Here is a 12744-nt window from a genome sequence, read left to right on the forward strand (position 1 = left end):
GAATTAAGGATTTAATGCATCTACGCCGCTTGGTATATGGATTTTGAATGTAACGAGATTTGATATCGAGACTTCAGAACGTTTAATATGAAAGCCCGTCCAACCCTCGAAGCCAGTTTCTCCCGCTTGTCTGTGAAGCACGTCAAGAATTTCATTGCCCTATCATAACATTCCATTAATAGTTCTGAACCGCACCATACAGTATACATCCCATACCTCTAAAGTTACTAACGTTATATTGCTCAAGCGATACTGTTTCTCGGCCACTAAATTCCATTTAATGATCGGTTAGTCATTTTCAAGTGGATACGTGCTCGCATCCATTGTAGCAAATAAGTTACAATGTTCTGAATACCTAGAGACATGATTAATCATTATGAAGCTTTAATTGGAATCTTGTCCATTATTCACTGAGACAGGAAGAATTTGTAGATGGTCCTATAAAAAGCAAATAACTAACCGTAATTCATAAAAGTTACAAAAATAGGATTTTGGCATTGAGAAGAACTCGGATCAATAATTTTATTCCTCTGAACTTTATTTATTGGAGTTTTATTTGTTTTTACATATTGAGAAGTGTTTCATTTATTGATACCTTTATTTCATTGAATCACACTTTATGCCTGATAGATTCCTTGAAGATTACTCGTCACTTTTTCAGGTGCCGTCAGCATCGTCCTTGGTTATCAAATGCTGAGGAATTAAATTACGGTCTACAATTATTTGTAACGCGAATAACATATCGATTCAAAAATTATGAAAAGACGGCGGGGAATGAGCCCGAATAATCCGCTGCCGTGGCACCGAGATTAAACGAAATATTTAGCAAACATATCGCATAAATCAAAGCTATGCAATATGTTCTGAGTTTGGTGCGAGAGGCTATGTAAATTCATGGTAATACCCCTGGCCGCCCTGCGAAGAGCAGTTCGAGTAGGGCGGCTGGTTGGAAACGCTGTATTTCATGAACCCCCAAAGCAGCCCTGAGCATCGGTGCAACCGCCACAATACCATTCATTCTCTTTATGGGGACCAAGTATTCGAGTTGTTTGAATAAATCCGGAATTTGCCTACCCAGGATGCTGTGCGGGACTGCGTTATTTTTTTCCTCTTTAAACCCTTATGGCCTCCTGCTTATTGCCACTTTGCGGCAGTCCTTCAATCCGTCAAGTTCTCAATCGTAGACTCTGTTGACGACTTTTTTTTATACACTCGTATTTGCCGATCGCACGCCGAAGAGAGTGCAAATTTATATCGTAGTCAATATAGATGATAGCTATTTTTATACCGCGACTGGTCAAGTTATTCAAGTCATTTGGCGTTTAATTTTATGTCTTTTGGACGAGAAATGTCTAGCTTGACATCCTGAAGCACGTGGTATTAGCGCGGCAGAGGGGAGATCATAGAATTGGCAGATGACGAATAAGACGCTGTAGATGTAGGTGTGCTCTATGCTCCATTGAATTTCTAGAGCAACGCGACGGCCTAGATTATGCTTGGTTTCTGACGAATGAAGGGATAAGGCAGAACTGAGGAAACGTTGATGTATGAAAGAACCATTCAGCAATCACGAACAGAAGCCGCGGAAGGTAAGATGGGTACTTATAACAAAAAGCCTTGTGAACTCGGAAACTGCTGCGTGTGTCAATCAATCTACTCGCAAATCATCCCCCTTCGATGAATACAGAGAGAATAGAATAGAATAGTAATTTATTATGTCCATGACAATGTTGGACCAATACAAGAGAGAAACAAATTCCGGAAATAGGTGGAGCTTACAATTAATCGATCAATATAGGTACAGCCCCGCAGCTAATCAAACGAGTAAACAAGAAGCATGTTCATATATTTATCGACGCTGTCAGTTATCATTCCGGATGTTCCGTGACACAGTTGACTACTCCAACACTAATGATGAAAACAAGTAATGCTGAAAGATGTCGAATTTATCATCAAACAATTACTTTCTTCAAATGCCGACTGGTTTCTTGAGGAACATCTGACGTAACTTTTGTGTCGAAGCAGACGCCTCTTTGTTTGAACAGTTTTTATCGAAATCATGAACACCAGTATTCAAACCACGGTTTTGCATACAGGTGTGGAAACTCCGCCGTTTCTTGATGATGGGGGTAACTGATTGTCGCTCTCATCAGTCACGTCTAAACCATTACGTTCGCTGGGATTGAGGTACCCACATGCGATAAGCATTCGTGGGACGAATATATATAATGCCATTTATATCGCACCATGATATCGACACCGTAGCAAACCTAGCGGATTAGTTATGGCTGGTCATTGTAAGTGACATCCCTCCTCCCCCTTGAAGCCATATTAGTTTCCAGACCTATATAGAAGGCCGTGATCCAAACACTTCTCGTTATGGTTGGGGGTATTTCGGGTGTCATATGCCACCAATATCAAACCATCGAAACTTCACACCGATATCAATATTGACGTTGCTTCCATGTGGTTGCGCTGATCACTTGTCTGATTGGATGTGGAATGGCGTTCATTAATCAACAAAACTTCTCCTATTCTCGGAGTTGTTACTGACTTATCATGTATAGAAATGATACCTAGCGTGATCTCTTCCGCCATTATAATCTAAACACGGTGAAAGATTCTTCCATGTAAACGATAAGTATCGCAAAGGAACTGAAAAAAATAGCATGAGCTTGAAATTGTGAAAACTTTATACAGGGTAAAAGTGCGCGGTTTGTGGCCACTGTACCATTTTTGGCTAACCTTGTAAAATGTTTTACTTGTTTCTAGTGCTATTAATCCATCCAGTTATCGAATTCATTTCGAAAACACGTCCCGCAGATAATATTAGATGGAACTCTTTGATAATAAATCGTATAAAAAGTAATGTTAACAATGATCAAAGCTGATTTAACAGTTTTGTACTATTTGTGACTACGTTCTTACCTACATGTAATTGATATGGCCACGATAGATCAATTGACGACCACAGACGGTAACTAAGGTGGTCAAAAAGGGTGCATCTACCCCAATTGTCAATACCCTGTATAATTATTACTGTGAGCATAGTTAAAACTCAATAGGCTTGGTGAATTCAGTAAAATTCAGAACAGTGTTCAAATATAACGATCTGCTGAAGTGGGCAGTGCTGTGTTTCCGTTTGGCTTTCCTTATTTTCCGGTTTGGAAAACAAAAAACTCAGGAAAAATGGAATGAAATGAACAATGATGATGAAAAATACCCGAAACTGGTCGGCAGATACAGCCAGCAGTACCTACTACAGCTTTTATTTTTATATTTTCTTTTCAGTTTTTTGTTTCATTCCGTACCGCCACCGCTGCTCACCCTCTCACCCTCGCCCTTCGCCACCCAGGTTCATACGGCACTCTCTTTGCTTGCAATAAACGATGGCCATTTGCATAGGGCCTCGAAGCGGAATAAAGCCTGCCTCCCGTTTCGCCTCCCCTTTGCTCTCCTCCTCTCTCTTATTCCCTCGTCCCTCAGCCCCTCGCGATAAGCCGCCCCGGGGGATTCCCCGATTGTCTCGATTTTACACGCGCCCAAATACACGTAGAATGCCTACCCAGAAACACACGCGTATCCGTGGAAACAGAGATGTGTACGTTTGTATGTATACGGGATTGATCGAACCTCTGCCAGACAGTAAATATCGCCTATGAGCCCCATGCTTTGCTTACGCCTCGAAATCGCCACCCATGAGCTTTCAACCATTTCCTCATCACGGCCAGTGTTGTGCACTCGACAATCAGTATCGACGAGGCTGCCGGGTTTTGAATGTTCCATTCGGTGCTCGAAGATACTGATTATCGGAAATCGTGATCCGTGCTCATCAGCTCCAATGAAAATGCAAACGTTCTCACAACAATCTACCGGCTATGATGTGGTAGCGTTTTAATTACTGCAGACAGTTTCAAACGCTGAAAAACATTTTACTTTTGTCTTATTGACCGTTTTTGATGGTGGCTTTATTACAAATTCACTTCCGGCCCAGCTCCAATGTCCATCATCTTACCCAAATTGGATTTGAACCAGTGCGATTCAACCCAGTTTCGAAAGAACCGAATCATCAAACTATCAGCTCCGTTTTACCCGCGGTTTCAGGAGTGTGGAAACGACAATTGTGTATAAACTTGGTGTCTTTATTGCCTGTTCCAGATATCTTTGTGCGATGAATACAGTCTGCCAGTTGACTTTGTCAACAAACGACGACCCGCCAGCGTTGCTGCAGCGACTTCCACCGTCCAGTGGGCCTTGCCAAGTCCGACCACTGAAAACGTGAGTAGGTTACTGAGTTTTTTGTGCACCGCATGCTTCTCACCGAATGCGGTGTTGGATCTGCTGTATGTGATCTGCAAGATGCAACCTCGATTGATTTACCACCAAAACCGTACATCGGATGTGCGCAGAGTCATCACCGTTCTCTCATTTCGCTTTTTGAAATATCCAACGACTACGGCGGAGGATAACTGCCTGATTCTTAGGGAGTACCGCGTGCAGGACTCAGTTTTATATGAGGAGTAGACACAATTATGGGGAGTGAGAAAATGGCCCCAGGGTATAACTGCAGCTGCGCAACTTGCCGGGGTTGGATGGAGAGTCCCGTGTCCTGCTCGACTTCCGACGTCGTGCATAATTGCGTCGGCGGTACTCGACGAACGAACCTCCGAGAACCTGGTGGCAGTCTGCCTGCCGGAGGCAGTTCCGCCAAATGGTTCCTCCCTGAAGTGGTCTCTCAGCTGCCGCGATCCTCAATCCCTTAACTCTCGGTCAATTCTTCAACGAAGCAATTTCCAGTCATGAGATTTCCCTCGTCGCAGACCTCGAAAGGCTGACCTTATTCTTTCAGACTCTGATCTCAGCTTTGCCTCAGTGTTTATCAGACTATTGTCTCACTGCGTAGTTACTATCAGTTAATGGATTTCGATATTCCCGATCCAGTGACTCGCTTGTTAGATAGTTGTATGACAGTTCGTGAAGTGAAATTGAATGCGAATAAGTTTAGTAAACGTCACATGAACCAAATCGACGGAATTACGTCTTCCGATTCCGCGAGTCTGCACCCTCCACTTTGCTTCAGTTTTGTAAAATGAAAATACCCGGTAGAAAGTTTGTTGTTTCAAGTTTACCAAGTGATCTTTCGACGCGTGTCCCATCCCCGTAGCTTCTTCTCGACTGTCGGATAAAACTTTTCGCAATTTGGTGAAGAACTTGACGATTGTTCGGAGGAGCAGCTCGTAAAGGGATGAGAATGTTAGGGAGAAGCAGACAAAGATGGATATGAGGCCATGACGGGCCAGGGTAAGACAGAGAGAAACGTGAGCGACGGAGTAAGAAGGGACAAAAGTTTGGTTCCACTCTAGGATACACTGTTTCATCCCTGTGCGGTGGCACTTGACTCAAGTGGGTGAATAATCGCGCGGCGACACTCTGCAGTACACGATGAGACCCACTTAATACACGGAGCTGGATTTTACCCCGAGACTACTGGCTCTCCGCTAAGTGTCTCACACATTTATCACTTTACAATGTACCCCGCGCACTCCGAAAACTTCGACCGCATCGGTTCTCTTCCCTTGTCAAAAAAACTTTCACCTTGAATATATTCATGCGAATATATTAAATTCGTACGTTGCACACCAGAAATCCATCGCTCGAAGTACGATTTGATCTCGTACCCGTGGAGATTTGGAAGGGAATAAAACATGAATTGAGTGTTAAAAAACGTTATTCGGACGTTGAAATTTTCGCTTTGTGCTTCCTTTCTCTTATTAATGATTTTATTTAATTCTAATTTTGCATAAATTGTTGGTATCATTTTAATCCCACTAAACATTGGCGTCAAATTTTTCATTCGATATTTCATTTTGTTTCACAGATTTATTCTGATTATTAACACAGGCTGTTCACTTTGCAATTTCGATTATCGATCAACCAAACTTCTCACGCTTTATACGTGTATGTGTCCCCTTGAAACATTTCGTGAATCTCTACTCAGTACCTGGAGACAAGTTTGTTGCAATAAAAACTCTCCTCAGAGTTTTGAGTTTATCGATCGCTGGAAATTGGCTTTGAAAATTGGGGATGATTGCCGTCGCGGTTAGTGAGAATTTTGCAATTAACAGGCTTCATAATCGTTTCCAATTATAACGCAGTGGCTGGATAATCGTGGCTCAAAGTCCCGGATAAATCAATAGGATTATGATATAAGCGTCAACAAAGCCTGACAGTACGAGAGGGTAAATTCCTACGGTAGTTCGCGCCATTCGAACGACCGTGATTTTACCGCCCCTTGTATCCCCCATAAATTTCACATAGGATTATATTTCCGTTTATAGTCGATTTAACGCCAACTCCGACGTGTTTTTATATCAAACCGGTAAACTGCTGTTAAATACACTCGACTGACCTTCGCGATGCTGCAGCTAACTTCCGAACCTGCTGCACTCGTAATTGTAATAGGTGTGAAATTCTGAGTCTGCGATAAATCGTTTCTAGTCGCAAATGGAATTCTCTCAAATTCATTTTCCCACCTCAGTTAAGAGGGTAGTAATAGTATGTATAGGAGTATACGGCTGAAAAAAGCGTTGAATTTCGATAGTCGATAGTTCGACAACTAATGATCCAATTCGATTTATTCATTTACATTCCTTTAATTAAAATGAACCGATAAGAAGCATTTTTATTGACAATAACGTATGTTTTGCGGTTTCCGAATTTGCTTGAAATCTGGAGACATAGTTTATCCTCTTTGCGACGAACCGTTTCTTTTTTTCTCGGCAAAATCGCGAGCGTTTGTATTTGAAATTCGATTTTTCCCTCAAAATTTACTTATTTATTTAACTAACCGTAAAAATGTGAGACATTGGAAAAAATGGCATCGTGGCAAAAACGGGAAAACTATTATGAGGATGAAGTTAGTCACGTTACTGTAACGACGCATGTTCAGGAAAAAGACGCTAATCCGTACCTTTTTGACTTTCCGAAATTTAGTAAACGATTATAAACGAAATATGCACTGATTCTGAAAAACCAACTAATTGAAAGTAATCCTAAAATTGCCCAATAATAGTTTCTTCTCCTGATTTATCGTTAACTTCATCCTCATCAACTATTTAAGAATACTATTTCTAAATTTGATCACAATCTATTCCAACCTTTTTTAAGGTATCGTGAGTACCGCAAAACATGTCACCGAGCCTAATGGTTGACTTTATTGTCAGTAACAATGATTCTTATAAATTTACGGAATAAAAAAAATTATTCAAACGAAGCTCGATCTCCGTACTTTTTAACAAAATAAACTTCAATCGAATTGAACTATTACTTCCTAAGATGTAAATTCCCAGTATTGATCCACATTCTCAATCTCTTACTCGTTCATACTTTCTTAACAATCGGCGCATATATTTATTCAATTACCTACCTTTTCGCACCGTATGATAAAAACCGGTTAAAGCACTTGAGAAATAAATATTTTTTATCAGATTTTTATCAGCAGCCGGCTTTCGATCAAATCCCAATTTTCCTGTGTAATCCTTGTAATATGTTTGTTGATCCGATTGTGAGTGTACAGAGTAAAGAAACAGGTACATATATCGAGTTCCACCTGCACTCGGTCTGCGAAATGTTCAGCACACAGTCTGGACGACGAATTTTCAATTACCTATCCTCACATCGCGAATTCCCAGATGTTTGATTAATTTTAATTTAACCTGATCCGTATCGGCTGCAGGACCGATCAGCTTCCTGCACCCGTATCCTTAAATTCGACAGTTGGCGAAACGATCCTGGGAACTAACACGAATTTCCCCTGTTTGCCTGCAGACGGAAAATTTCCCCGCGGATCATTCGCAATTATGGAAAAGTACACAGCGGTGTTTTTCGCCTCTTATTTTTCTATCCTCTTTTCTTTTTTTTTTTTCCCCTCCCAGTTTTTTTCCCATCCCTCCGTTTCATAACTACAGGCCAATCGGAATTAACGCGTCGAAGAAGGAGACGCAACGGCAAAGCGACGACGCGACGCTGAATAAGTTTGTCGAGGGAATTCCAATTCCGGTCTCTCTTTCAATTTAAGGTGCTTGTCTTCCTCGGATGTTCCTCAACCCCCCGCCTTTCAACCCCCAGCCCTCCTTATCCCCCTCAGCTCATCCTTACCAATCTAACTTACCGCGTCGTCGATTTTCATGTCGTTGATTATCGTTGCGTTTCTATGAAATCAGCCTTACACTCGACGCTGAGGTCGTTACGTATATCGTTAATACTCTCCCCTTCTCACGATTTCTCTCTCACCCACGTACGCAAATTTGCTCTTAATCAACCCCTGGAGCTCTTAAAAATTTTTCAATATTTAAAGATAAACAACGGTTAGTTCATTCTAATGTCCAGAACGGTTCGTTCGATCGAAAATCTATATTTTATTTATCGAAGTCTCAACCTTACTTGTCATAGTTACTAAATTATTACTATTATTATTATTATTGTTGTTTTTGTTGTTGTTGTTGTTATTATTATTACTTTAAATAGGTATCGTTATACCACCAACATCAAATGATCGCAATAGTTACAAGAAAATGTAGTACGAATAATGATAGTTATAAAAAATTTTCAAAATAATATCATCACGTACGAAATTCTGTGATTAACGTTACAAAACTAATTTTTAAACAGTCCAAGATCTCCGGTGTTAGTTATTCTCGAACAATACTTTAACATCTATTTGTCCGATAACCGCAACCATAGAAATTTCTCTCAATAAGTAAATTCATGATTAAAGTTACACGTACATTTTTTCCCAATGAAATCGATTTCGCAGCAGGCATTCGAGGCTCATTTTTCTTTGCTTTTTCCTTTCCGTTATGTGTTCCTTTTCTTCTTTTTTCCTATTATTAAGAAATACATATCATATAAACTGCCATATGGCTATTCATACATACCTACATGTATACAACACGGTGATCGGAACAATGCGGACTCACATACCTTTTGTCGGGGTAAAAGATGGCCACCGTTGATGCCCGATGTCTGTGAAATCGCTAAGACGCATCCCCGTATATCGAATCTCATACCGATACGAAACGCACGATTCTTTCGTAGCCCTTATGTACCTAAGCATTGTTAGCCGAAAAAAATAATATCTTTCGTAGCCCAAGAAAGTCCTGCGGCTATTATCGGTGACATAAAGCGACTTATTACGGATGCGGCGGACGTATAGACTCAACAAAAAGTTTTCGAAAAAGGTAAAATTACGGTGCAAAAGCTCGGAACGAGGTCAATCAAGTCGAATCTACCTGTTGAAATGATGTTTCGTTAAGACGATGAAGAGAACATTTTAACTGATAAAAAATCCGGAGCAATCAGTGTTCGTTCTATCATTTTTAAATAAAACATAACCAACCGTAAATAAATTCTTAGCAAATTGCCTGATATGAATATTCTCCTCGTGGCTCGTTGCTTGAACGAGAAGTATTGTACGTTGAATTGTTATAGATAATTATGATTGATAGAGGCATGGTCGAACCGAAATCGTGTTAATGTCGTTGAAATTTTATCATTGACGAATTCGATAAAACACACTCACAAACAAAACGAACCCTGCTTGATAAAGAATACTAGTTGGGCATTTAAATAAAAATGGAAGAAAAACATGATCTCTTAAAATTTATTGACAACTCAACTTTTTCGATTTTCGATTGCCAACTTTCTATTACGTGACGAAAAGAATGATTTAATGAAATTCTTGTCGATCACCTCGAGGGTTGATATTTTGAACCTTAGTTTTTTAATTTCAATTTTTCACTTTGGTATTAAAAAAATTCTAATCGATGTTTTGAGAATATCTCGTGCTTATCGTTAGTTTTGCATCCCGTTTCAGGCGGAAGTCGAGGTTGTAGAAGAGTACAGTGATCCGAGAGACAGCAGAGCGAAAGCCTACTCTGAACCGAGTGAGGAACTTTCATTGCCAAAACTTTACGCGAAGGTCAACCGAGATTACTGCAGACCTTACACCGGTGAGTAATTTTTTTGCGTACGTTTTTTTTTTTTTTTTTGTTTACTTTTGCAGTTTCTTTTGCGTCCAAATGCGAAACTTTCTCATTCGTTGAACCAAAAAAAAAAAAAGACTGAAAGAAAGAAAGCGTGTTTTGAGACTTTCTTTGTCGTTACGCGCCATTTTCCCTGGTCTAATATAACTCCTGGTAATTGGCGGACTCTACCAGAATTTGAAAAATGTTTGTCCGATAGTTCCTCGGAAAAATCGTTACTGCACGTTAATTTAGATCTTTTTTTTCCGAATTGTTAGTCGCAGCTGCACAACACTAGAGTGCTTCATGAATTCGAGTAATATATTTCAAATATTTATCAACTCACTTGTGATGTACGGTTTTCTTTTTTTTTTTTTTTTTTTATTTTGTCCTGGTTTTCAAATTGGGAATTTATTCAATTCTCACGATTCGCGATTTTAAAATAAGATTTAATTGTTCTTTTAAATCAATCGATTCGTCGTTTTTAAGATTCTTAATTACTTTGTATGAACTATCGTGTGGAAAGCGTTTATTTATTTTTCACGTTTTCATCATTCAAAGTTTTTATGACGAAAGCCAAAGTATTAGCCAAGCTTTTGCATTTAATATGTCGTATAGTAATTTTTAATACATGACAGGCTGAATAGTTGTATCATAAGATATTGAGAAACGATTTTAAAAACTTAAAAAACACGAAGAATGTCACAATCTAAATCCTATAATTGCTTCAGCCGCAATAAAGTCCGCTGAAACGCGTTGAAAATTAAAGTGCTGAAACATTTCAGTTAATTCTTTTCTTCGGCGAAGTGTTTGAGAGATTTTTGCAACGGGATAATTCTCTTCGTATCATTGTCCAGTGAGCAGATTTTTGCGTACGTGTAAAACCAAGTATGTAAATCGGCAGCTGATTCAGGTCCCGAACAAACACGGTACAATTTCCATTCTTATCGTATTCATGGCCGCGTAATTCGCCTGCCTTAAACCAGCAAATACTGCCCTCTAGCCCCTGCAAATATTTGCACCTTATACAGCAGGCAGAATCGAGCGACGCTACCCGGATTGTTTGCTCAGGGATGTGGTGACAAAATACACCCAATTCTAATCACCGTATCTTATGACGCGATCGTGATTGACGTTTAATCACGTTTCATCAACGATCAAGTCTTGAATTGTAAGCAAAAAGTGGGAATGCTATATATATATATTATTTTTTTCGCTCCGGAAGAGCTAGTCTAGAGAATTTCAGCGATATTTAACCATGTATGGTTAGCAAAATTTTTCAAAATCAGCACGGTAAAAATGAATTATTTTTCTACCGGGGATTCAAAAGTATCACGGCATAGAATTAAATCTTTCCTTTTTTGACCTTCGTGACGTCACTCATCACCCACCGTCTACCCTTTGCCCTTTGTCATTATCCTTACTGCAAGTCCTGCGATATTTAATTAAACTCGCCCTGTTATCGAACCGTTCAGCCCTTCTGGCTTCTCTTCCTCGATACATACAGTCTGTAAAGTTTTCGAGGGGCTTAAAGAGCGGGACGAATAGCTTTATTATTAACCGTTTCAATCGAGATTTTATCCTTCTTGTTTCCATGGTCACCACATATTCTCCGTCCTTTTGCGAAGTTTTATTTAACCGAATCTGTGTGTAATAAAAAGAAAAAAAAAATAGCCCCGTACATCGTGAAAATCAAAAATTTTTACTAAACATTTTTAACAGCAATAGTGATAAATTTCATATTTTGTGAAAACATGGTAATGAGAAATATTCGTAAACTTGGTTTATACCACTGAATAAACCGAAAGAATTTAATTAAATATCTTCAATGCCCTTTTAGCATTCTTGATCCTGGAAATGTTCGTTACGACTTCGTAAATTATTTTGAAGGCATGAGGTTTCAAATGAACAATTATTAAAGAATACAATGAAATCTCAGAAAACGTATTCTGTTAATGGCAAAATGCAATTCATCATCTTGATAAAATGAATGAAATTCAACTGAAACTGCAGTAACAAATCAGTAGAAAATTCCACAATGTTCCGACGCCAATTTTTGATACGATTGCACAAATGTATTTTAAAAATGGCTGAACCTGAAAGTCTTAAAATATATTTTTATATTAAAAAAATGTTTTTTAACGATTTGACAGCCAGTTCAACATCAATTATTATCAATTCATAACTGAAAAATCAATTAGGTCTATGTGTGAAGAAAATTTATGTATGTGCAATACTCAGGAAACCCAAAAATAAGTGAATAGCATTGTTTTAGGCGATTATATATATATTTGAAGCAATTACATTGGATTAAAAAGTCTAACATGTATTATCACCTACATTAAGGTTCATAGACGAATTTGGAAATAATTGAAAACCGATTGCATGTATGATTCGCATTTATCCTTTAAAAAGTAAGAAGAATAAAGTATCCTATAATTATTCCAGGTTTCTGTATAGATACCGGATACACATATAAAAATTGGAAATGATTTTTCATACAAAGCCCAAATTAAAAGCCGTTTACAGTTATTGAAAAATGTAAAATAAGCTGTCGGGTATTTCATTGACATTTTTAATATCACAGTAATGCATCGAACAAATGAAGTTGAAGTTGTAAAGGGCTTTAAAAATATTCTCAAGAACATTGTTTTTTCGATCGTTCGTTTAAATTAACGACGCGTAGCTTACTCCTCGTTCCTTTGATAGTTAACAATACGCA

The 12744-nt window shown here is 38.9% G+C and overlaps 1 protein-coding gene across 1 annotated transcript in view; it reads left to right on the plus strand.

Annotated features, from left to right (window-relative positions):
* LOC124296969 (uncharacterized) overlaps positions 1-12744 on the plus strand; it is a 127513-nt gene that overhangs the window by 86001 nt on the left and 28768 nt on the right. The window contains exons 3-4 of the mRNA XM_046747475.1: positions 4159-4278; positions 9875-10010. Coding sequence (XP_046603431.1) covers positions 4159-4278; positions 9875-10010 — 256 coding nt within the window. The remainder of the gene's footprint in view (positions 1-4158; positions 4279-9874; positions 10011-12744) is intronic.

This window comes from Neodiprion virginianus, chromosome 2, assembly GCF_021901495.1.
Source record: "Neodiprion virginianus isolate iyNeoVirg1 chromosome 2, iyNeoVirg1.1, whole genome shotgun sequence".
NCBI lineage: Eukaryota > Metazoa > Arthropoda > Insecta > Hymenoptera > Diprionidae > Neodiprion > Neodiprion virginianus.